This window comes from Rhinoraja longicauda, chromosome 8, assembly GCF_053455715.1.
Source record: "Rhinoraja longicauda isolate Sanriku21f chromosome 8, sRhiLon1.1, whole genome shotgun sequence".
Lineage (NCBI taxonomy): Eukaryota > Metazoa > Chordata > Chondrichthyes > Rajiformes > Arhynchobatidae > Rhinoraja > Rhinoraja longicauda.
The window spans coordinates 4470868-4492666 of NC_135960.1; the positions used below are offsets into that span (position 1 = coordinate 4470868).

At 50.5% G+C, this 21799-nt stretch overlaps 1 protein-coding gene across 1 annotated transcript in view; it reads right to left on the reverse strand.

Annotated features, from left to right (window-relative positions):
* cyp27a3 (cytochrome P450 family 27 subfamily A member 3) overlaps positions 1 to 21799 on the reverse strand; it is a 38462-nt gene that overhangs the window by 7772 nt on the left and 8891 nt on the right. The window contains exons 2-6 of the mRNA XM_078403281.1: positions 15976 to 16166; positions 12117 to 12316; positions 5717 to 5914; positions 3761 to 3924; positions 2585 to 2751 (exon numbers count right to left, since the gene is read on the reverse strand). Of these exons, the coding sequence (XP_078259407.1) occupies positions 2585 to 2751; positions 3761 to 3924; positions 5717 to 5914; positions 12117 to 12316; positions 15976 to 16166 (920 nt within the window). The remainder of the gene's footprint in view (positions 1 to 2584; positions 2752 to 3760; positions 3925 to 5716; positions 5915 to 12116; positions 12317 to 15975; positions 16167 to 21799) is intronic.

Below are 21799 nucleotides of genomic sequence, written 5' to 3' on the forward strand. Positions count from 1 at the left end.
CCTCGAAGACTCCGGTCGCAGGGCCTGGACTTACCATCTCGGAGGCTTCGGCCGTGGGCCCTGCAGACCGCAACATCGGGAGCTCGCAGGACCCTGGCTGGCGACCGGCTTTTGGGAGCTCCAGCCGTAGCAGCTTCAACCGCCCCGAAGCACGAGGCACGATCAACCCGCCCGCAGGCCCTTCATCACCCTGCGTGGCCCGGCCGCAGCACTTTCCATCGCCCGGTGGGGGCTCAGGACTCTCATCGCCCTGCGTGGCTCGGCCGCGGCATTTTCCATCGCCCGGTGGGGGCTCAGGACTTTCATCGGCCTGCTCGGCTCGACCCTGGGACTTTCCATCGCCCGGTGGGGGCTTCAAGGGGTTGGGAGCCTCGATCGCCTCGTGGCGCCACGGGAGAAGAACGAGGAGGAGATAAGACTTTGCCTTCCATCACAGTGAGGGTATGCCTAGAGCAATCACTGTGATGGCTGTTTTGTGTAAAAAATTGTATCTGTGTGTCTTGTGTTCTTTAATGTCTACTGCCGGACCCTGACGTGAGAGGACGCTGGCGTTGAGTATTCGCCGCTTTTCCGTCAGGATAGTTTGTCTGTTTGTCTGTTTGTTTCTATGTTAATTGTATTTGTAAAGCGCTTTGTGCATGTGTTAAGGCGCTATATAAAATAAATATATTATTATTATTATTATTATTATCTTCGGTTTTCTCCCACACTCCAAAGACGTACAAGTATGTAGGCGGGAAAGAACTGCAGATACTGGTTTAAATCAAGGATAGACACAAAATGCTGAAGGGTCTCGACCCGAAACGTCACCCATTCCTTCACTCCAGAGATGCTGCCTGTCCCGCTGAGTTACTCCAGCATTTTGTGTCTGTCAGGTATGTAGGTAAATTGGCTTGGTAAATGTAAAAAATTATCTTGCATTAAAAACTTATGAGGCAAAACCTTTTCAGTCAGAGAGTATGAGGAAAAACGTTGTCAGTCAGAGAGTTGTGAATCTGTGGAATTCTCTGCCTCGGAAGGCAGTGGAGGCCAATTCTCTGAATGCATTCAAGAGAGAGCTAGATAGAGCTCTTAAGGATAGCGGAGTCAGGGGGTATGGGGAGAAGGCAGGAACGGGGTACTGATTGAGAATGATCAGCCATGATCACATTGAACGGCGGTGCTGGCTCGAAGGGCCGAATGGCCTCCTCCTGCACCTATTGTCTATTGTCTATAAACATTATTCCCTTTATCCTTATATTAGTTATTCAACTCGGTGTTCCTGTTCTTTCGGATGGTTCCTTGCACTGTTTCAGTAAAGGGCTGTAACCATGGTTGTGGACGGCTCGATTGTAACCATGCATTGTCTTTCCGCTGACTGATTTAGCACAAGCAACAACACTGAAAGCTTTTCACTGTTTCTCGGCACAAGTGACAATAAACTAAACCCAAACTCAAGCAAGGAGAAAGAAGGAGTGGGTGCAGAATGTTCGCAAGTTATAGGAGTAGAATTAGGCCATTCGGCCCATCGAGTCTACTCCGCCATTCAATCTGCCTCCTAATCCCACTTTCCTGCCTTCACCCCATAACCCTTGACACCCGTCCTCATCGAGAATTTGTCTATCTCTGCCTTAAAAATATCCACTGACTTGGCCTCCACAGCCCGCTGTGGCAATGAGTTCCACAGATTAATGACCCTCTTGAATAAAGAAGTTCCTCCTCACCTCCTTTCCAAAAAGAGAGCCCTTTAATTCTGAGGCAGTGACCTCCGGTCCTAGACTCTCCCACCAGTGGAAACATCCTCTCCACATCCACTCCATCTAAGCCTTTCATTGTTCTGTAAGTTTCAATGACAATAGACAATAGGGGCAGGAGTAGGCCATTCGGCCCTTCGAGCCAGCACCGCCATTCAATGTGATCATGGCTGATCATTCTCAATCAGTACCCCGTTCCTGCCTTCTCCCCATACCCCCTGACTCTGCTATCCTTAAGAGCTCTATCTAGCTCTCTCTTGAATGCATTCAGAGAATTGGCCTCCACTGCCTTCTGAGGCAGCGAATTCCACAGATTCCACAGCTCTCACAACTCTCCACAGATTTAGATTTTTGATTTTTTTAGATTTTGAGATACAGCGCGGAAACAGGCCCTTCCGCCCACCGAGACCGCGCCGCCCAGCGATCCCCGTACATTAACACTATCCTACACCCCACTAGGGACAATTTTTACATTTTACCCAGACAATTAACCTACATACCTGTACGTCTTTGGAGTGTGGGAGGAAAGCGAAGATCTCTGAGAAAACCCACGCAGGTCACGGGGAGAACGTACAAACTCCGTACAGACGGCGCCCGTAGTCAGGATCGAACCTGAGTCTCCGGCGCTGCATTCGCTGTAAGGCGGCAACTCTACCGCTGCGCCACCGTGCCGCCCTCTCTGACTGAAAAAGGTTTTGAGGCCCCCCCCCCCCCCCCCACCCCTCAAACTTCTAAACTCCAGCGAGTACAGGCCCAGTGTGGTCAAACGCTCATCACAAGCTAACCCACTCATTCCTGGGATCAATTCTTGTGAACCTCCTCTGGACCCTCTCCATGTGCTGATATGTTACCGGAGGGTCTCTCTGACCACAGCTTTCAAAAGGGGCATGTGGCCAAAGTCCTTTGCAACTGGGAGCTGGTCTCCTGGGCAAACACCGTTCACTTCTTCATACAGCTGCTGCTGAATGGATGGCTCCTTGGCCAGATTGTACAGGATCCAAGAAGTTGTGTTTGACGTCTGAAAGGAAAGACAAATGTCGTCACTGGAGTTCGTGGCGTGTCCTCACGCAACAGAGTCATTTGGTTTAGTAACGTTTATAGACACAGCGCGGAAACAGGCCCTTCGGCCCACCGAGTCCGTGCCTGCCAGCGATCCCCGCACCTTAACACTATCCTACTCTAGGGACAATTTTACATTTATACCAAGCCAATGGACCTGCAAACCCGCACCCGTCTTTGGAGTGTGGGAGGAAACCGAAGGACTTGGAGACAAACCACACAGGGTAGGTACAAACTCGGTAGAGACAGCACCCATAGTCAGGATCGATCCCGGGTCTCTGGTGCTGTAAGGCAGCAACTCTACTGCTCAGCACTATACCACCACCCAACGTACTCATGAGTCGGCAGGTTTTGGTGCTGCCTGTACGATGTTTGCACGCTCTCCCCGTGACCGGCGAGGGTTTTCTCCGGGTGCCCCGGTTTCCTCCCACACTCCGAAGATGGCACGGTGACGCGGCGGTAGAGTTGCTGCCTTACAGCGAATGCAGCGCCGGAGATTCAGGTTCGATCCTGACTACGGGCGCCGTCTGTGCGGAGTTTGCACGTTCACCCCGTGACCTGCGTGGGTTTTCTCCGAGATCTTCGGCTTCCTCCCGCACTCCAAAGACGTGCACGTTTATAAGTTAATTGGCTGGGCAAATGTAAAAATTGTCCCTAGTGGGTGTAGGATAGTGTTAGTGTGCGGGGATCGCTGGGCAGCGCGGACCCGGTGGGCCGAAGGGCCTGTTTCTGCGCTGCATCTCTAAATCTAAAAAAATCTAAAAGATGTGCAGTATTGCAGGTTAATTGGCTTCTGTAAAAATAATGAACTGTCCCTGGTGAGCAGGGCTGTGCTTGTGTACGGGGTGATCGCTGGACAGTGCCGCCCCGATGGGCCGAAGGGCCTGTTTCCACACTGCATCTCTAATGTCTAAAGGGGTGACTTGCATTTGATTCGATCATTATTTTTAAAAACTTGTTGCCCTTACTGTGTCCACTGCAGCCAACAGCACCTCAGAAAGACTGCCGTAGATGTCCACGGGCGTCATTGTGGTGTTGGTTAGCAGATAAGTGAGATATTCCCCATTCACCTCCTTCCCATTCGCCATGTTCGCCTGGATCTCTTTCATCTTCTTGTTCACGAGCTTCTCGGCTAAAGACAGAAGAGACTAATTGGCTTCTGTGGAATTGTCGCTCGTGTACAGGATAGCGTTGTTGTGCGGGGCGATCGCTGGTCGGCGTGGACTCAGTGGGCCGAAGGGCCTGTTTACACGCTGAATCACTAAACTAAGCCGTCACAGGAGGGTTCAGTGCACAGCGCAGGAACAGGCCCTTCGGCCCACAATGTCCGTACTGAACGTGTCCGGAGTCTGGAACCAGGGGCCACAGTCTTAGAATAGACAATAGACAATAGACAATAGGTGCAGGAGGAGGCCATTCGGCCCTTCGAGCCAGCACCGCCATTCAATGTGATCATGGCTGATCAATCTCAATCAGTACCCCGTTCCTGCCTTCTCCCCATTCCCCCTAACTCCCCTATCCTTAAGAGCTCTATCTAGCTCTCTCTTGAATGCATTCAGAGAATTGGCCTCCACTGCCTTCTGAGGCAGAGAATTCCACAGATTCACAACTCTCTGACTGAAAATGTTTTTCCTCATCTCAGCTCTAAATGGCCTACCCCTTATTCTTAAACTGTGGCCCCTTGTTGGGAACATTAGCCACTCTTGTCTTTCAAAATACGACAGTCCCGCCATTCCGGGAATTAACCTAGTGAACCTACGCTGCACGCCCTCAATAGCAAGAATATCCTTCCTCAAATTTGGAGACCAAAACTGCACACAGTACTCCAGGTGCGGTCTCACTAGGGCCCTGTACAACTGCAGAAGGACCTCTTTGCTCCTATACTCAACTCCTCTTGTTATGAAGGCCAACATTCCATTGGCTTTCTTCACTGCCTGCTGTACCTGCATGCTTCCTTTCAGTGACTGATGCACTAGGACACCCAGATCTCATTGTACGTCCCCTGTTCCTAACTTGACACCATTCAGATAATACTCTGCATTCCTATTCTTACCACCAAAGTGGATAACCTCACACTTATCCACATTAAACTGCATCTGCCATGCATCCGCCCACTCACACAACCTGTCCAAGTCACCCTGCAACCTCATAGCATCTTCCTCACAGTTGACACTACCACCCAGCTTTCTATCATCTGCAAATTTGCTAATGGTAGCAAATTTAAAAGGAGGCCATTTAAAACTGAGGTGAGAAGGAACTTTTTCACCCAGAGAGTTGTGAATTTGTGGAGGCCAAATCACTGGATGAATTCAATATAGATAGAGCTCTAGGGGGTAGCGAAATCAAGGGATATGGGGAGAAGGCAGGCACGGGTTACTGATTGTGGATGATCAGCCATGATCACAATGAAGGGCGGCCGGCGCTGGCTCGAAGGGCCGAATGGCCTCCTCCTGCACCTCTTTTCTATGTTTCTATGTTTCTATGAACATGTTGTCAAGTTAAACTAATCTGCTTTGCCTGCAGGTAATCCATATCCATCCACTCCCTGCATATCCACTTGCAGGTCTGCAGACAATAGACAAGAGAAGCATTGTAAGGCAGCAACTCTACCGCTGCGCCACCCTTAGCACACAACAGCACACAACAATAGACAATAGACAATAGGAGCAGGAGGAGGCCATTCGGCCCTTCGAGCCAGCACCGCCATTCAATGTGATCATGGCTGATCATTCTCAATCAGTACCCCGTTCCTGCCTTCTCCCCATACCCCCTGACTCCGCTATCCTTAAGAGCTCTATCTAGCTCTCTCTTGAATGCATTCAGAGAATTGGCCTCCACTGCCTTCTGAGGCAGAGAATTCCACTTCCCGCAGGGACAGGTCTATAAAGCTGCACTGTAACGCACTGCATCTGATCTCATCTTACTGATATAAAAGATGTAGTCCCAGGCAGCCACAAACTTTTTCCAGTGGGAGATGTACGGCCACAACACTTTTGGGAAAAAGACCACGATGGCAGAGCAATGGAACATCTCAAAGACGGCCTCGATGAACTTCTGTGTCTCCTCGGGGATCTTGTCTTCCAGACATCCCATCCTGGTTTCGAAGAGGATGGTGCAGATTCCTAGCAGAGACAAGAGTGGAAAAACAGCCTGGTCAGCATTTACAGGGCAACCGTGCTTGCTTGAAACCTCATTGCAACTCACCGAATAGCGGAAGGCCATAGACAGAGTGGATGTGTAGAGGATGCTTTCACTGGTGGCAGTGTCTAAGTCCAGTGGCCATAGCCTCAGAATAAAAGGACGTCCCTTTCAATAGACGATAGACAACAGACAATAGGTGCAGGAGTAGGCCATTCGGCCCTTCGAGCCAGCACCGTCATTCAATGTGATCATGGCTGATCATTCTCAATCAGTACCCCGTTCCTGCCCTCTCCCCATACCCCCTGACTTCGCTATCCTTAAGAGCTCTATCTAGCTCTCTCTTGAATGCATTCAGAGAATTGACCTCCACTGCCTTCTGAGGCAGAGAATTCCACAGATTCACAACTCTCTGACTGAAAAAGGTTTTCCTCGTCTCCGTTCTAAATGGCCTACCCCTTATTCTTAAACTGTGGCCCCTTGTTCTGGACTCCCCCAACATTGGGAACACGTTTCCTGCCTCTAATGTGTCCAACCCCTTAATAATCTTATACGTTTCAATAAGATCCCCACTCATCCTTCTAAATTCCAGTGTATACAAGCCTAGTCGCTCCAGTCTTTCAACATATGGTCTTTCGGAAGGAGATGAGAAGGGTCCAGAGGATGTTTACAAGAATGATCCCAGGAATGAGCAGGTTAACCTCTGATGAGCGTTTGTCGGCACTGGGCCTTGTATTCACTAGAATACAGAGGAGACTGAAGAAGGGTCTCGACCCGAAACGCCACTCATTCCTTCTTTCCAGAGATGCAGCCTGTCCCGCTGAGTTACTCCAGCATTTTGTGTCTACCTTCGGTTTAATCCCGCATCTGCAGTTCCTTCCTACACCATTCTTTGAAGTGAATTTTAAGTGGACCCGCCTCTGGCATGTCCTCTGGCATGTCCTCTGGCATGTCCTCTGCAGTCCGTCCAATATACGCACCACCCTCTGTGCGAGAAAGTTGCCCTCAGGTCCCTTTTATCTCTCTCACCCCTCGCCTAAAGTCTATGCCCTCTTTTTATAGATTAACCTACCTGGGGGAAAGACTTTGGCCTGTCAGTTTACCTAAGCCTCTTATCTATCTATCTATTCTATCTATATACTAAAACTCTCGTCCATATGTTTGTTTGTTTGTTTGTTCCTGAACTACAACCAAAACGGTACACGATAGCGCGACAATTTTAGGCCCACCTTACTCACCGTCGTCCCTTTGGTGCTAATGGAAGAGGTTTCATTGAAATCGGTGTCAGATCAACGGGCCCCAACTGCGCGAGCGCGGACCCGTTTGTTCTGCGCACGTTCGGATCCGGCGGCCATCTTAGGTAAGTATCTACTGATTGAGAATGATCAGCCATGATCGCATTGGATGGCAGTGCTGGCTCGAAGGGCCGGATGGCCTCCTCCTGCACCTATTGTCTATTGTCTATCAGACCAACGGGCGCCAACTGCGCAGGCGTGAGGCCGTTGGGTTCCCATGGCTGGTCATCCAAAGTTAGTACCCCGTTCCTGCTCTCTGCCCATATCCCTTGATTCAGTTAGCCCTTAGAGCTAAATGTGACTCTCTCTTGACTGCATCCAGTGAATTGGCCCCCACTGCCTTCTGCGGTTATGGAGATTTATATCATCACTGAATGGGCGTGGGCCCCCTGGGCCCAAATCTCTCCTGTGGGCCTGGCAAGCCCCCCCCCCTCCCTTAAAACTCCCCGGGGCGGGCTAGGGAGGGAGAGGAAAGGGGAGAGGGAGCCACTGACCATGGCCCCTATCGACAATCACTGCGGCCAGCTGCATGACAGCTCTCGTCAGAGGACAAAGGTCTAAAGGGAGCCATCGCTGCCCTCACAGCTGCGGCTTGCCTGCAGTCCGTTTGTCTTTTGTATTTTTTGTTGTTTTTGTCTTAATTGTCGTTTAAATATGATGTAGTGTTTGTGGTTGTGCGTTATGTGGGGGGGGGGGGGGGGACTGTAACATTGTCTCTCCCGAACGGAGACGCGACCTTTGTTTTCTGTGTATTGTCTCCGTTCCCGCTGCGGCCTACCACCGGCCATGCACCTGGAGCTGACGGGCTCCGGCTGGGACCACCTGGGGCTCTGGTTCGCAGAGCCCGCGGCCCGGACTCACCACCTGCGGCGCTGGCTGCCTTCGGATGCTGCGGGAGCGGCTGCGACTCGTCTCCGGAGGCATCGGCGCGGGCCGCGTGGACGTCGGAAGCCCGCAGGCCCCTGGGTGGGGGCCGACATCGGGAGCTCCGGCAGCGGCAGCGTCTTCGCCCGCCCCGAATCGCGGGGCTTGGGTCGGCCCACCGTGGACCGTCTCTGGAATAGGCCGCGGGATTTTCTCCACCCGGCGGGAGCTTCAATGTCGGGAGCCACGACCGCGGGAGAAGACGGCCGGGGAAGAGAGAAAGACATTCTGGCCTTCCATCACAGTGAGGAGGGACTGGAGGAGACTCACTGTGATGGATGTTTCTTTTGTTTGGTGTTAGTTTATGATTGTATGTGTTATTGCATATTTATTGATTATTCTTATTGGTCTTATTGTTGAACTGCGGGTCATTTTTCATTTCACTACACATGTGACAAATAAACGACTATTGACTATTGACTCCCCCCTCATTGGCCGCCACTCCCGCACACTGGGCCGGGTGCCGCCCCCCCACTCCCCCTCCCCCACCCCCTCCACCCCCCCCCCCCCCACCCCACCCCCTCCAAGCGGCAGTGGGATGGAGACACAAGAGACTTGGTGCAAAGGTCTAAAGATCGACAAGTTGTGAAATACTGAGGGCGAGCTAATTATTAAGAGAGATTTGGCTTTTAACTTCCATATCAAGTCCCAATCAGCTACTGGGAGAGGGAAACTAGAAAAGGCATCAGGTGGCACGCGCACTTCTCAAAGTGTGACACTAGTCTTTATGTTTTATTTCAGTCAATGATTTTACCAGCAACGCAAGCATTAGTCGTCCATGGCTAATCATTGAGGGGCGGCACAGTATTATTATCTCTATGTTACCAAGAAACTTTCCCCTGACTCTCAGCCTGAAGACGGGTCTCGACCCGAAACGTCAGCTGTTCTTTTTCTCCAGAGATGCTACCCGACCTGCTGAGTTACTCAATAGACAATGGACAATAGGTTCAGGAGGAGGCCATTCGGCCCTTCGAGCCAGCACCACCATTCAATGTGATCATGGCTGATCATTCTCAATCAGTACCCCGTTCCTGCCTTCTCCCCGTACCCCCTGACTCCGCTATCCTTAAGAGCTCTATCTAGCTCTCTCTTGAATGCATTCAGAGACTTGGCCTCCACTGCCTTCTGAGGCAGAGAATTCCACAGATTCACAACTCTCTGACTGAAAAGTTTTTCCTCATCTCCGTTCTAAATGGCCTACCCCTTATTCAAACTGTGGCCCCTTGCCTTTTTGTGACGTTTTGGGTCGTGACCTTTCTTCAGACTGGACTGGACAGATATGTGAACATCGTTCGACACAAAGTGGCTGGAGTAACTCAGTGGGTCAGCCAGCATCTGTGGAGAAAAAGGATGGGTGATGATTCGGGTCGGGTCTGTCACCCATCCTTTTCCTCTACAGATGCTGGCTGACCCACTGAGTTACTCCAGCCACTTTGTTACTGTCCTCCAGAGGAGGCATTTGAGGCTGGGACTAGCCCACCTTTTAAGAAACAGTTAGACAGGTACATGGATAGGACAGGTTTGGAGGGAAGTAGACCTAACACAGGCAGGTGGGACTTGTGTAACTTGGACATGTTGGTCGGTGTGGGCAGGTTGGGCCAAAGAGCCTGTTTCCACATTGTATCACTCTATGATTGTCTATTACCCTAACGGTATACTTGAGTATAAGAGTCAGGAAGTGCTGATGCAGCAAGAGGTACAGAAGTGTGAAAAAGCACACCTGCAGATTCAGGGACAGTTTCTTCCCAGCTGTTATCGGGCAACTGAACTGTCCTACCACAACCAGAGAGCAGTGCTGAACTACCATCTACCTCATTGAAGACCCTGGGACTTTCTTTAATTGGACTTTAAAGGACTTTATCTTGCACTTATCGTTATTCCCTATACGATACGATAGAACTTTATTTATCCCAGGAGGGAAATTGATCTGCCAACAGTCGTAAAAACACAAAATACATGAAAGATGAAATTAAAGTGACGAGTGGAGAGGGTTAGGAGATGTGCAAAGATTGAGGAGGTGGGGGGGGGGAAGTCAGTCTCAGTCTGCCGGGTAACTTTCTCACACAAATGGGAGTACAGAGAAGGTTCACCAGATTGATTGGTGAAGAAAGACTGGATAGACTCGGCTTGTACTCGCTGGAATTTAGAAGATTGAGGGGGGATCTTATAGAAACTTACAAAATTCTTAAGGGGTTGGACAGGCTAGATGCAGGAAGATTGTTCCCGATGTTGGAGAAGTCCAGAACAAGGGGTCACAGTTTAAAGATAAGGGGGAAGTCTTTTAGGACCGAGATGAGAACGTTTTTATTCACACAGAGTGGTGAATCTGTGGAATTCTCTGCCACAGAAGGTCGTTGAGGCCAGTTCATTGGCTATATTTAAGAGGGAGTTAGATGTGGCCCTTGTGGCTAAAGGGATCAGGGGGTATGGAGAGAAGGCAGGTACGGGATACTGAGTTGGATGATCAGCCATGATCATATTGAATGGCGGTGCAGGCTCGAAGGGCCGAATGGCCTAATCCTGCACCTATTTTCTATGTTTCTATGTCTATGTTTTTATGCCCCACGACAGAAGGGGGGGGGAGTTGTCCGGTTTGATAGCCACATGGAAGGAGGTTCTCCTGTGGCATTCTGGGCTGCACCTTGGTGGATAACGGTCTGTTACTGAAGGTGCTCCTCAGGTTGACCAGTGTGTCACGGAGGGGGGTGAGCTCTATTGTCCAGGATGCTCCGCAGTTTGAGGAGCACCCTCCCCTCCAAGACCACCTCCCACGAATCCAACTCTGCCCCCAGGGACGGAGCCAACCTTCCCGATGAGTTTGTTGATCCTATTGAAGTCCGCGGCCTTCGCCCTGCTGTGTCTGTACACTGCGGACGGCTCCATTGTACTCACGTTTAGACTTTCCGCTGACTGGATAGCACGCAACGAAAAGCTTTTTGCGGTATCTCGGCACACGTGACAATAAACAAAACCAAACTGAAATGTAGACCTTGAACGCTGGATTAATAAAACCCTTCGGGACTGAGATTGATAGAGTTAAATCAGAAGGGTCTGAGTAAGGTTGAACATTGGCAACCACAAAGTTGGAAAGCAAAGATATCTGATCTACTTGTTGGAGGAGTCCAGAACAAGGGGCCACAGTTTAAGAATAAGGGGTAGGCCATTTAGAACTGAGATGAAGAAAAACTTTTTCAGTCAGAGAGTTGTGAATCTGTGGAATTCTCTGCCTCAGAAGGCAGTGGAGGCCAATTCTCTGTATGCATTCAAGAGAGAGCTAGATAGAGCTCTTAAGGATAGCGGAGTCAGGGGGTATGGGGAGAAGGCAGGAACGGGGTACTGATTGAGAATGATCAGCCATGATCACATTGAATGGCGGTGCTGGCTCGAAGGGCCGAATGGCCTCCTCCTGCACCTATTGTCTATTGTTTATCAAACTTCTGCATGGCATATATTCTGCAAAATCATGAATTGGATGTTTTTCCTCTTTACCCTGTATCTGTACACTGTGGACGGCTCGATTGCATTCAAGTATAGTCTTTCCGCTGACTGGTTAGCAAGCAACAAAAGGATTTTCGCAGTACCTCGGTACACGTGACAATGAACTAAACGTTTGGCACGGCGTCACGGTGGCGCAGCGGTAGAGTTGCTGCCTCACAGCGCCAGAGACCCGGGTTCGATCCCGACGACGGCTGCTGTCCGCACGGAGTTCGCACGTTCTCCCCGTGACCTGCGTTCTCCGAGATCTTCGGTTTCCTCCCACACTCCAAAGACGTGCAGGTTTTGTGGGTGAATTGGCTTGGCTTAAGAGTAAATTGTCCCCGGTGTGTGTAGGATAGTGTTAGTGTGCGGGGACCGCTGGTCGGCGCGGACTCGGTGGGCCGAAGGGCCCGTTTCCGCGCTGTATCTCTAAACGAAACTGAGCTAAACTTTAATGAACTAGATATCACAAAAAACATCCTTCAAATACCTTCAAATGCAAACTTGTAGAGTTCGTTGGAGATGTCGTGCACCATCACTCCCCCTCCATGGGTCGCCCTCGCCCACCGGATCCGCTTCACAAAGTCTGTCACCACTTCGCTGATCGCTGGGGAGTAATTGGCCACCTCCTTGGGCTTCAACATCTTGGGGTTCAGCATACTGCGGATGTGAAACCACTCTTTCCCGTACCTGCGGCGTAGAAAGAAAGATCATTCTGCTGCCTTCCATTCCAAACCCCAGGAACAAAGGACATAAAACACAAGGCCCTTCTGCAGTTGTACGGGGCCCTAGTGAGACCGCACCTGGAGTACTGTGTGCAGTTTTGGTCTCCAAATTTGAGGAAGGATATTCTTGCTATTGAGGGCGTGCAGCGTAGGTTTACTAGGTTAATTCCCGGAATGTTGAAAGACTGGAGCGGCTAGGCTTGTATACACTGGAATTTAGAAGGATGAGAGGAGATCTTATCGAAACGTATAAGATTATTAGGGGGTTGGACACGTTAGAGGCAGGAAACATGTTCCCAATGTTGGGGGGAGTCCAGAACAAGGGGCCACCGTTTAAGAATAAGGGGTAGGCCATTTAGAACTGAGATGAGAAAAAACCTTTTCAGTCAGAGAGTTGTGAATCTGTGGAATTCTCTGCCTCAGAAGGCAGTGGAGGCCAATTCTCTGAATGCATTCAAGAGAGAGCTAGATAGAGCTCTTAAGGATAGCAGAGTCAGGGGGTATGGGGAGAAGGCAGGAACGGGGTACTGATTGAGAATGATTAGCCATGATCACATTGAATGGCGGTGCTGGCTCGAAGGGCAGAATGGCCTCCTCCTGCACCTATTGTCTATTGTCTATAAGAGGATGCAGTGCAGGAAGGAAGTGCAGGTGCGGGTTTAAACCGAAGGTGGACACAAAATGCTGGAGTAATTCAGCGGGACATGTAGCAACTCTGGAGAGAAGGAATGGGTGACGTTTCAGGTCGGGACCCTCCTTCCGGTCGAGTCTGACGACCCCGAAACGTCACCCATTCCTCCTCTCCAGAGGTGCTGCCTGTCCCGCTGAGTTACTCCAGCATTTTGTGTCTATCAAAAGAAGATACAGCACAGGGAAAAGGCCCTTCAGCCCACGATGTTTGTTTCAGCTCCAGTTTAGTTTATTGTCACGTGTACCGAGGTACGGTGAAAAGCTTTTTGTTGCGTGCTAACCAGTCAGCGGAAAGACAATACACGATTACAATCGTGCCATTTACAGTGAAAAGAGATTTAAGAGTGTGGAGCGATTGTAATATGTGTTTGTTGATCTGCTTCTGTGGCTGGCACGCAAATAGCCACCTGGGTTGGGCAGAGTTGTGAATCTGTGGAATTCAATGCCTCAGAAGGCAGTGGAGGCCAATTCTCTGAACGCATTAAAGAGAGAGCTAGGTAGGGCTCTTAAAGATAGCGGAGTCAGGGGGTATAGGGAGAAAGCAGGAACGGGGTACTGATTGTGAATGGTCAGCCATGATCACATTGAATGGCGGTGCTGGCTCAAAGGGCCGAATGGCCTACTCCTGCACCTATTGCGGAAGTGGCATCGCCTAACGGCTGCGGCTCGCTAGCAGTCTGTTCGTCTTTTTTCCTCTTTTTTTTTGTTGTGTGTCAGTGTTGGGATGGTTTTTGGTTTTTTTTGGTTGTGTATGTGTGGGGGGTGGTGGTGTGGGTGGGGGGGGTGGTGGTGCGGGTGGGGGTGGGGAAACTTTTCTCTTTTAGGTCTCTTCCTCACGGCACGGGGTGCGGCTCGGCCGCGGGGCCTTCCATCGCCCGGCGCGGCTCGGCCGCTGGACTTAACATCGCCCGGTGCGGCTCGGCCGCTGGACTTAACAGTGCCCGGTGCGGCTTGGTCGCGGGGCCTTCCATCGCCCGGTGCGGCACGGCCGCGGGGCCTAACATCGCCCGGCGCGGCTCGGCCGCGGGACTTAGCTGCGCACGGCTTGGTCGCGGGGCCTTCAATCGTCCGGCTCGGCCGCGAGACGTTTCAGCGCCTGGTGCGACTCGGCCGCGGGGACTTCCATCCCCTTACGGGGACTGTGCGGGTCGGTCGGGGACGAGCTGCCTGTCCGTGGGCGTGGGGAAGAGAGTGGAAGTTTTGTTGCCTCCATCACAGTGAGGGGGTGTTTGGAGTCACTGTGATGGACGTTTGTGTTGGGGTCATGTGTCTTGTGTTCTTTTTTGTGTGTGACTGCTATGTAGTTTCGTTCGGTACCTTGGTACCGAATGACAAATAAAGCTCTGTTGAACTGTTGAATTGTCTATTGTCTAATATACATTTATACCAAACCCAATTAACCTACAAAGCTGTACGTCTTTGGAGTGTGGGAGGAAACCGAATGTCTCAGGGAAAACCCACGCAGGTCACGGGGAGAACGTACAAACTCCGTACAGACAGCAGCCGTAGTCAGCTGTAGTCAGATTTAGAGATACAGTGCAGAAACAGGCCCTTCGGCCCACCGGGTCCTCGCCGCCCGGGTCTCTGACGCTGTAAGGCAGCATCTCTACCACCGCGCCACCGTGGGGAGCCCCAGCAGAGCGCATTGTCCACGTCCGATATTGAGGCTCTGAGTTACTGGGCCTGTACTCGCTGGAGCTTAGAAGGATGAGGGGGGACCTCATCGAAACTTACTGAACAGTGAAAGGCCTGGATAGAGTGGACGTGGAGAGGATGTTTCCATTGGTGGAAGAGTCGAGGACCAGAGGCCACAGCCTCAGGATAAAAGGACATTCCTTTGGGAAGGAGATGAGGGGGAATTTCTTTAGTCAGAGGGTGGTGAATCTGTGGAATTCACTGGCACAGAAGGCTGTGGAGGCCGAGTCAGTGGATATTTTTAAGACTGAGGTAGATAGATTCTTGATGTATTTCAAGAGAGAGTTAGATTTAGCTCTCAGGGCTAACGGAATCAAGGGATATGGGAAGAAGGCAGGAGCGGGGTACTGATTTCTGGATGGTTAGTGATGATCATATTGAATGGTGGTGCTGTCATGAAGGGCCCATGGCCTCCACCTGCACGTATTTTCTATGTTTCGATGTTTAGTACGGGTGTCAGGCTTTATGGGGAAAAGGCAGGAGAATGGAGTTGGCAGGGAGGGATAGGTCAGCCTTGATTGGATGGAGTAGATTTGAAGGGCCGAATGGCCTAATTCTACTCCTATCATTGATGAACTTATGAAAGGCATAGAAGCATAGAAACATAGAAAAATAGGTGCAGGTGGTGTAGGCCATTCGGCCCTTCGAGCCAGCACCGCCATACAATGTGATCATGGCTGATCATCTCAAATCAGTACCCCGTTCTTGCTTTTCCCCCCATATCCCTTCATTCCGTTAAATCTAACCTCTCTTGAAAACATCCAGTAAAATGGCCTCCACTACCTTCAGTGGCAGAGGGAGGATAAGAGGGGTTGAGGGGGATGGAGTGGGGGAGGAGGGGAAGGGGAGGGGGTGGAGGGAGGGGGGCAGGGGAGGAGGGGGGAGGAGGGGTAAGGGGAGGTGAGGGGAGGGGAGGAGGGGGAGGGGAGGAGGGAGATGAAGGGGTGAAGAGAAGGGGGAGGGAGAGGGAGAGGAGGGGGGAGGGAGGGAGAGGTGGGGAGGAGGGAAGAGTGGACGAGGGGAGGAGAGTGGGAGGGGGAGGCGAAGGGGGGAAGAGGAGAAAGAGGGAGGGGAGGGGGAGGGTTGGTGGGGGAGGAGGGAGGGAGAAGGGGGGAGGAGAGGGGAGGGGGGGAGTGGGGGAGGAGAGGGTGCTGCACCATTGCAGGAGAGGTTTGGGCCCAACAGGTCCACTTGGTCAAGTAAGTTTCTATAAGTCTCCATAAGACCGCTGATACTTACTCACAGAGGGGCCCGTAAGCATGGCCCCTCAACTCCCGGTACTCCCGCCAGTGGGGCATGTAGGCTCGGATGGGGTACTTGCCCTCTTGACGGAGAATGGCCTCAATCAGGTCAGCGCTGGCCATGTTGATGACCGAGATGGGTCCAAACTTGGACGTCCAAATGGGACCAAACTTCTTCTTCTGTACAACCTGCAAATCAGACCCAAAATGCACAAAGTTACATTACATTGTATTACGTATTCCCGAGAGAGTTAGATACACCGATGAGCCAAAACATTATGACCACTGACCGGCGAAGTGAATAACATTGATTATCTCGTATCCACAATGGCACCTGTCAAGGGGTGGGATATATAAGGCAGCAAGTGTGGAAGGACATCCTTGTAACTGAGGCAGTGCAGCGTAGGTTCACGAGATTGATCCCTGGGATGGCGGGACTGTCATATGAGGAAAGATTGAAAAGGCTCAGAGAGTTGTTCCCAATGTTGGGGGAGTCCAGAACCAGGGGCCACAGTTTAAGAATAAGGGGTAGGCCATTTAGAACTGAGATGAGGAAAAACTTTTTCAGTCAGAGAGTTGTGAATCCGTGGAATTCTCTGCCACAGAAGGCAGTGGAGGCCAATTCTCTGAATGCATTCAAGAGAGAGCTAGATAGAGCTCTTAAGGATAGCGGAGTCAGGGGATATGGGGAGAAGGCAGGAACGGGGTACTGATTGTGAATGATCAGCCATGATCACATTGAATGGTGGTGCTGGCTCGAAGGGCCGAATGGCCTACTCCCGCACCTATTACCTATTGTCTATTGACCACTGACAGGTGAAGTGAATAACATTGATTATCTTGTTACAATGGCACCTATCAAGGGGTGGGATATATTAGGCAGCAAGTGAACAGTCAGTTCTTGAAGTTGATGTGTTGGATGCAGGAGAAATGGGCAGGAGTAAAGACCTGAGCCACTTTGACAAGGGCCAAATGGTTACAGCCAGACGACTGGGTCAGAGCATCTCTGAAACGGCAAGGCTTGTGGGGTGCTCCCGGTCAGCAGTGGTGAGTACCTACCGACAGTGGTCCGAGGAGGGACAAACCACAAACTGGCGACAGGGTATTGGGTGCCCAAGGCTCATCGATGCGCGAGGGCAACGAAGGCTATCCCGTCTGGTCCGAACCGACAGAAGGTCGACTGTGGCACAAGTCGCAGAAAATTTTAACGGAGGTCACGGGAGGAATGTGTCACAATGCACAGTGCATCGCACCCTGCTGCGTATGGGGCTGCACACGGAGGACCAACAGCATATTAGGCAGGTGGTCATAATGTTTTGGCTCATCAGGTCATAATGTTTTGGCTCACAGGTGTATAGCTAACGGAATCAAGGGGTTTGGGGAGAAAGCAGGAACGGGCTACTGATTTTGGATGATCAGCCATGATCATATTGAATGGCTCGAAGGGCCGAATGGCCTACCCCTGCACCTATTTTCTGTGTTTCTAAGTGATCTACCCTGACATTAATGCTTTTATTGTTGGACTGTGTTTTGGGGGTTTTTTGGGGTTGTGTAATTTTAATGCTTATTTAATGCTTTTATTGTTGGACTGTGGGTGACTGAATTTCGTCCAATATTGGATGACAAATAAAGCTATCTTGAATCTTGAATCTTGAATCTTGGAACAGGTCAGACAGCATCTCTGGAGAACTTCGATTGGTGACGTTTCGGATCGGGAACCTTCTGCAGACTGAAAGTGGAGGGTAGGAAAAGGCCAGAACAAATCAGGGGCGGCAACAGGTGACCAAAGAGGGGTGGAGCCCACAATGGTCCATTGTTGGCTGGGGAAGAGGTGATAAGGAAGGGATACAGGGATGCTGACAGTGGAACTGGTAGGATGACTAGGTTGGAGAAGGGGGAAGAGAGGGAATGCAGGGGTTACCTGAAATTAGAGAAATCAATTTTCATATCACTTCTGACCCGAAATTTCACCTATTCCACTTCCCCGGAGATGCTGCCTGACCCGCTGTGTAACTCCAGTACTTTGTGTCCAGTACTTCAGTATAAACTCGCATCGACGGTTCCTACCTACAAATTTTGTCCCAGAGTCACACAGCGCAGAAACAGGCTCTGCAACCCAACTGGTCCATGTCATCATATCATATATCATATCATATATATACAGCCGGAAACAGGCCTTTTCGGCTCACCAAGTCCGTGCCGCCCAGCGATCCCCGTACATTAACACTATCCTACACCCACTAGGGACAATTTTTACATTTACCCAGCCAATTAACCTACATACCTGTACGTCTTTGGAGTGTGGGAGGAAACCGAAGATCTCGGAGAAAACCCACGCAGGTCACGGGGAGAACGTACAAACTCCGTACAGACGGCGCCCGTAGTCAGGATCGAACCTGAGTCTCCGGCGCTGCATTCGCTGTAAAGCAGCAACTCTACCGCTGCGCTACCGTGCCGCCCATACCGTACCGTCAATCAAGATGTCCAATCTACGCTAGTTCCCTCTGCCTTCATTTGGTCCACATCCCTCTAAACATCAACTAGAGAGCAGGGTAGGAAGGAACTGCAGATGCTGGTTTAGCACCGAAGATAGCCACAAAGTGCCGGAGTAACTCAGCGGGACAGGCAGCATCTCTGGAAAGCAGGAATGGGTGACGTTTTGGGTCGAGAGGAAAGGTCTCAACCCGAAACATCCTCCATTCCTTCTATCCCTCTAAACCTCTCCTATTTATGTACCTGTCCAAATGTCTTTCAAATGCCGTCACAATACCTGCCTCAACAGTACCGGCGGCACGGTGGCGCAGCGGTAGAGTTGCCGCCTTACAGCGAATGCAGCGCCGGAGACTCAGGTTCGATCCTGACTACGGGCGCCGTCTGTACGGAGTTTGTACGTTCTCCCCGTGACCTGCGTGGGTTTTCTCCGAGATCTTCGGTTTCCTCCCACACTCCAAGGACGTACAGGTACGTAGGTTAATTGACTGGGTAAATGTAAAAATTGTCCCTAGTGTGTGTGTAGGATAGTGTTAATGTGCGGGGATCGCTGGGCGGCGCGGACTCGGTGGGCCGAAGGGCCTGTTTCCGCGCTGTGTCTCTAAATCTAAAAAAAATTCTGTGTCTCTAAATCTAAAACTACCTCCTCTGGCAGATTGTTTTCAAGCGAGAGACTTAGCTCTTAGGGCCAACGGAATTAAGGGGAAATGGGGCACTGATTTTGGATGATCAGCCAAGATCATATTGAATGGCGGTGCTGGCTCGAAGGGCCGAATAGCCTCCTCCTGCACATGTTTTCTATGTTTCTATACCCACCACCCTCTGCATGGGACCTATCAACGTTTTGGGTGCAAGGAAGAACTGCAGATGCTGGTTTACACCGAAGATTGCCACAAAATGCTGGAGTGACCCAGGGGGTCAGGCAGCATTTCTGGAGAAAAGGAATAGGTGACATCTCGGGTCGAGATGAAGGGTCTTGACCCGGAATGCCACCTATTCCTAGGGCAAGGCTGTGGATGTTGTCTATATGGACTTCAGTAAGGCATTTGACAAGGTTCCACATGGAAGGTTGATTAAGAAGGTTAAATCGTTGGGTATTAATAGTGAGGTTGCAAGATGGATTCAACAATGGCTGAATGGGAGATACCAGAGGGTAACGGTTGACAATTGTATGTCAGGTTGGAGGCCAGTGTCTAGTGGAGTGGGAGGCCAGTGTCTAGTGGAGTGCCCCAAGGATCTGTGTTGGGTCCACTGTTGTTTGTCATTTACATTAATGATCTGGATGATGGTGTGGCAAATTGGATTAGTAAATATGCAGATGATACTAAGATAGGTGGAGTAGTTGATAGTGAGGTAGATTTTCAAAGTCTACAGAGAGACTTGGGCCTTTTGGAAGGGTGGGCTGAAAGATGGCAGATGGAGTTTAATGCTGATAAGTGTGAGGTGCTGCATTTTGGTAGGACAAATCAAAATAGGACGTACAGGGTAAATGGTAGGGAATTGAGGAATGCAGTGGAACAGAGGGATCTGGGAATAACTGTGCATTGTTCCCTGAAGGTGGAATCTCATGTGGATAGGGTGGTGAAGAAGGCGTTTGGTATGCTTGCCTTTATAAATCAGAGCATCGAGTATAGAAGTTGGGATGTAATGTTGAAATTGTACAGGGCATTGGTGAGGCCGAATCTGGAGTATGGTGTGCAGTTCTGGTCGCCAAATTATAGGAAGGATGTCGACAAAATGGAGAGGGTACAGAGGAGATTTACTAGAATGTTGCCTGGGTTTCAGCACTTAGGCTACAGAGAGAGGTTGAACAGGTTGGGTCTTTATTCTTTGGAGCGTAGAAGGTTGAGGGGGGACTTGATAGAGGTTTTTAAAATTTTGAGAGGGACGGACAGAGTTGACGTGGGTAGGCTTTTCCCTTTGAGAGTGGGGAAGATTCCAACAAGGGGACATAGCTTCAGAATTGAGGGACAAAGGTTTAGGGGTAACATGAGGGGGAACTTCTTTACTCAGAGGGTTGTGGCTGTATGGAATGGGCTTCCGGTGGAAGTGGTGGAGGCTGGCTCGATTTTATTATTTAAGAGTAAATTGGATAGGTATATGGATAGGAGGGGATTGGAGGGTTATGGTCTGAGTGCAGGTAGATGAGACTAGGTCAGGGAGAATGGTCGGCGTGGACTGGTAGGGCCGGACAGGCCTGTTTCCATGCTGTAGTTGTTATATGTTATATATGTTATTCCAATCAATCTTTTATCCCCTCTCTTTTCCCGCTGCCTCACCTGGATACGCACCCATGACCCCTGCTATGCCGTTTACCCCTCTCCGCATTCCCCGTCCCCTTTCACCCTTCTCTGGCATCATATTTCGCTCCTCTTCTCTCCTTACCTCAGAGTCTTTTGTCTTTTCTTCATCTCTGGCCTTTGTCCACCCATCTGCCAATCAACCCCCCAACCCCCTCCTCACTGGTATCCACCTATCACCTACCGAGCTTTGTCCCACCCCCATCTCTCTTCCAGCTTTCTCCCCCCCCCCCCTTTACAATCGGTCTAAAGAAGGGTTCCCAACCCAAAATGCCACCTATCCATGTTCCAGGCGGAGATGCTGCCTGAGTCGCCCAGTTACTCCAGCATTCGGTCTTTCTTTTTTTTTTAAACCAGCACCTGCAGTTCCTTGCATCTATCAACCTGCATGTCTTGTGAGGTGGGAGCATCCAGGGGAAATCCCATACAGTCGCAGAAGGAATATGCAAACTCCACATAGACAGCGCCATGGACAATTGCAGTTCAGCTGAACGCACCATGGGAACTACACTCGCCCCCCTGCAGGACCTATACATCAGGAGGTCCAGATCCAGAGCCAGCAACATTACGGGGGACCCCTGCCACCCCAGCAACGGACTGTTCCAGCTGGTACGGTCAGGCAAACGCCTCCGCTGTCACGCTGTGAAAACAGAGAGGATGAGACGGAGTTTCTTCCCACAGGCCATCAGGACTGTTAACTCTCATATCACTAGGGACTAATTTAATTTACTATATTAATTTATTTTTTGTGTTAACATTTTAGTTTTCTATTCTGTTTTGTAGTTTAGCACAATCCGCAGGCGTTGCCACTTTCATTTCACAAGACATCTTGTATATGTATGTGACAAATAAACTTGACCTGACTTGAGATAAAATTGGCAGCGTATTGCAAAATATTGTATGCCCAGACCAGTCCTTCCTCATCGAAACCAGCAGCACATTCTCTCTCTCAGTCCTCCAAGTTTGAAAGCTGGCAGGAGTGAAGAAACGGGTTTAGGAGAATGTTGCCAGGACTCAAAGGGCCTAAGCTAT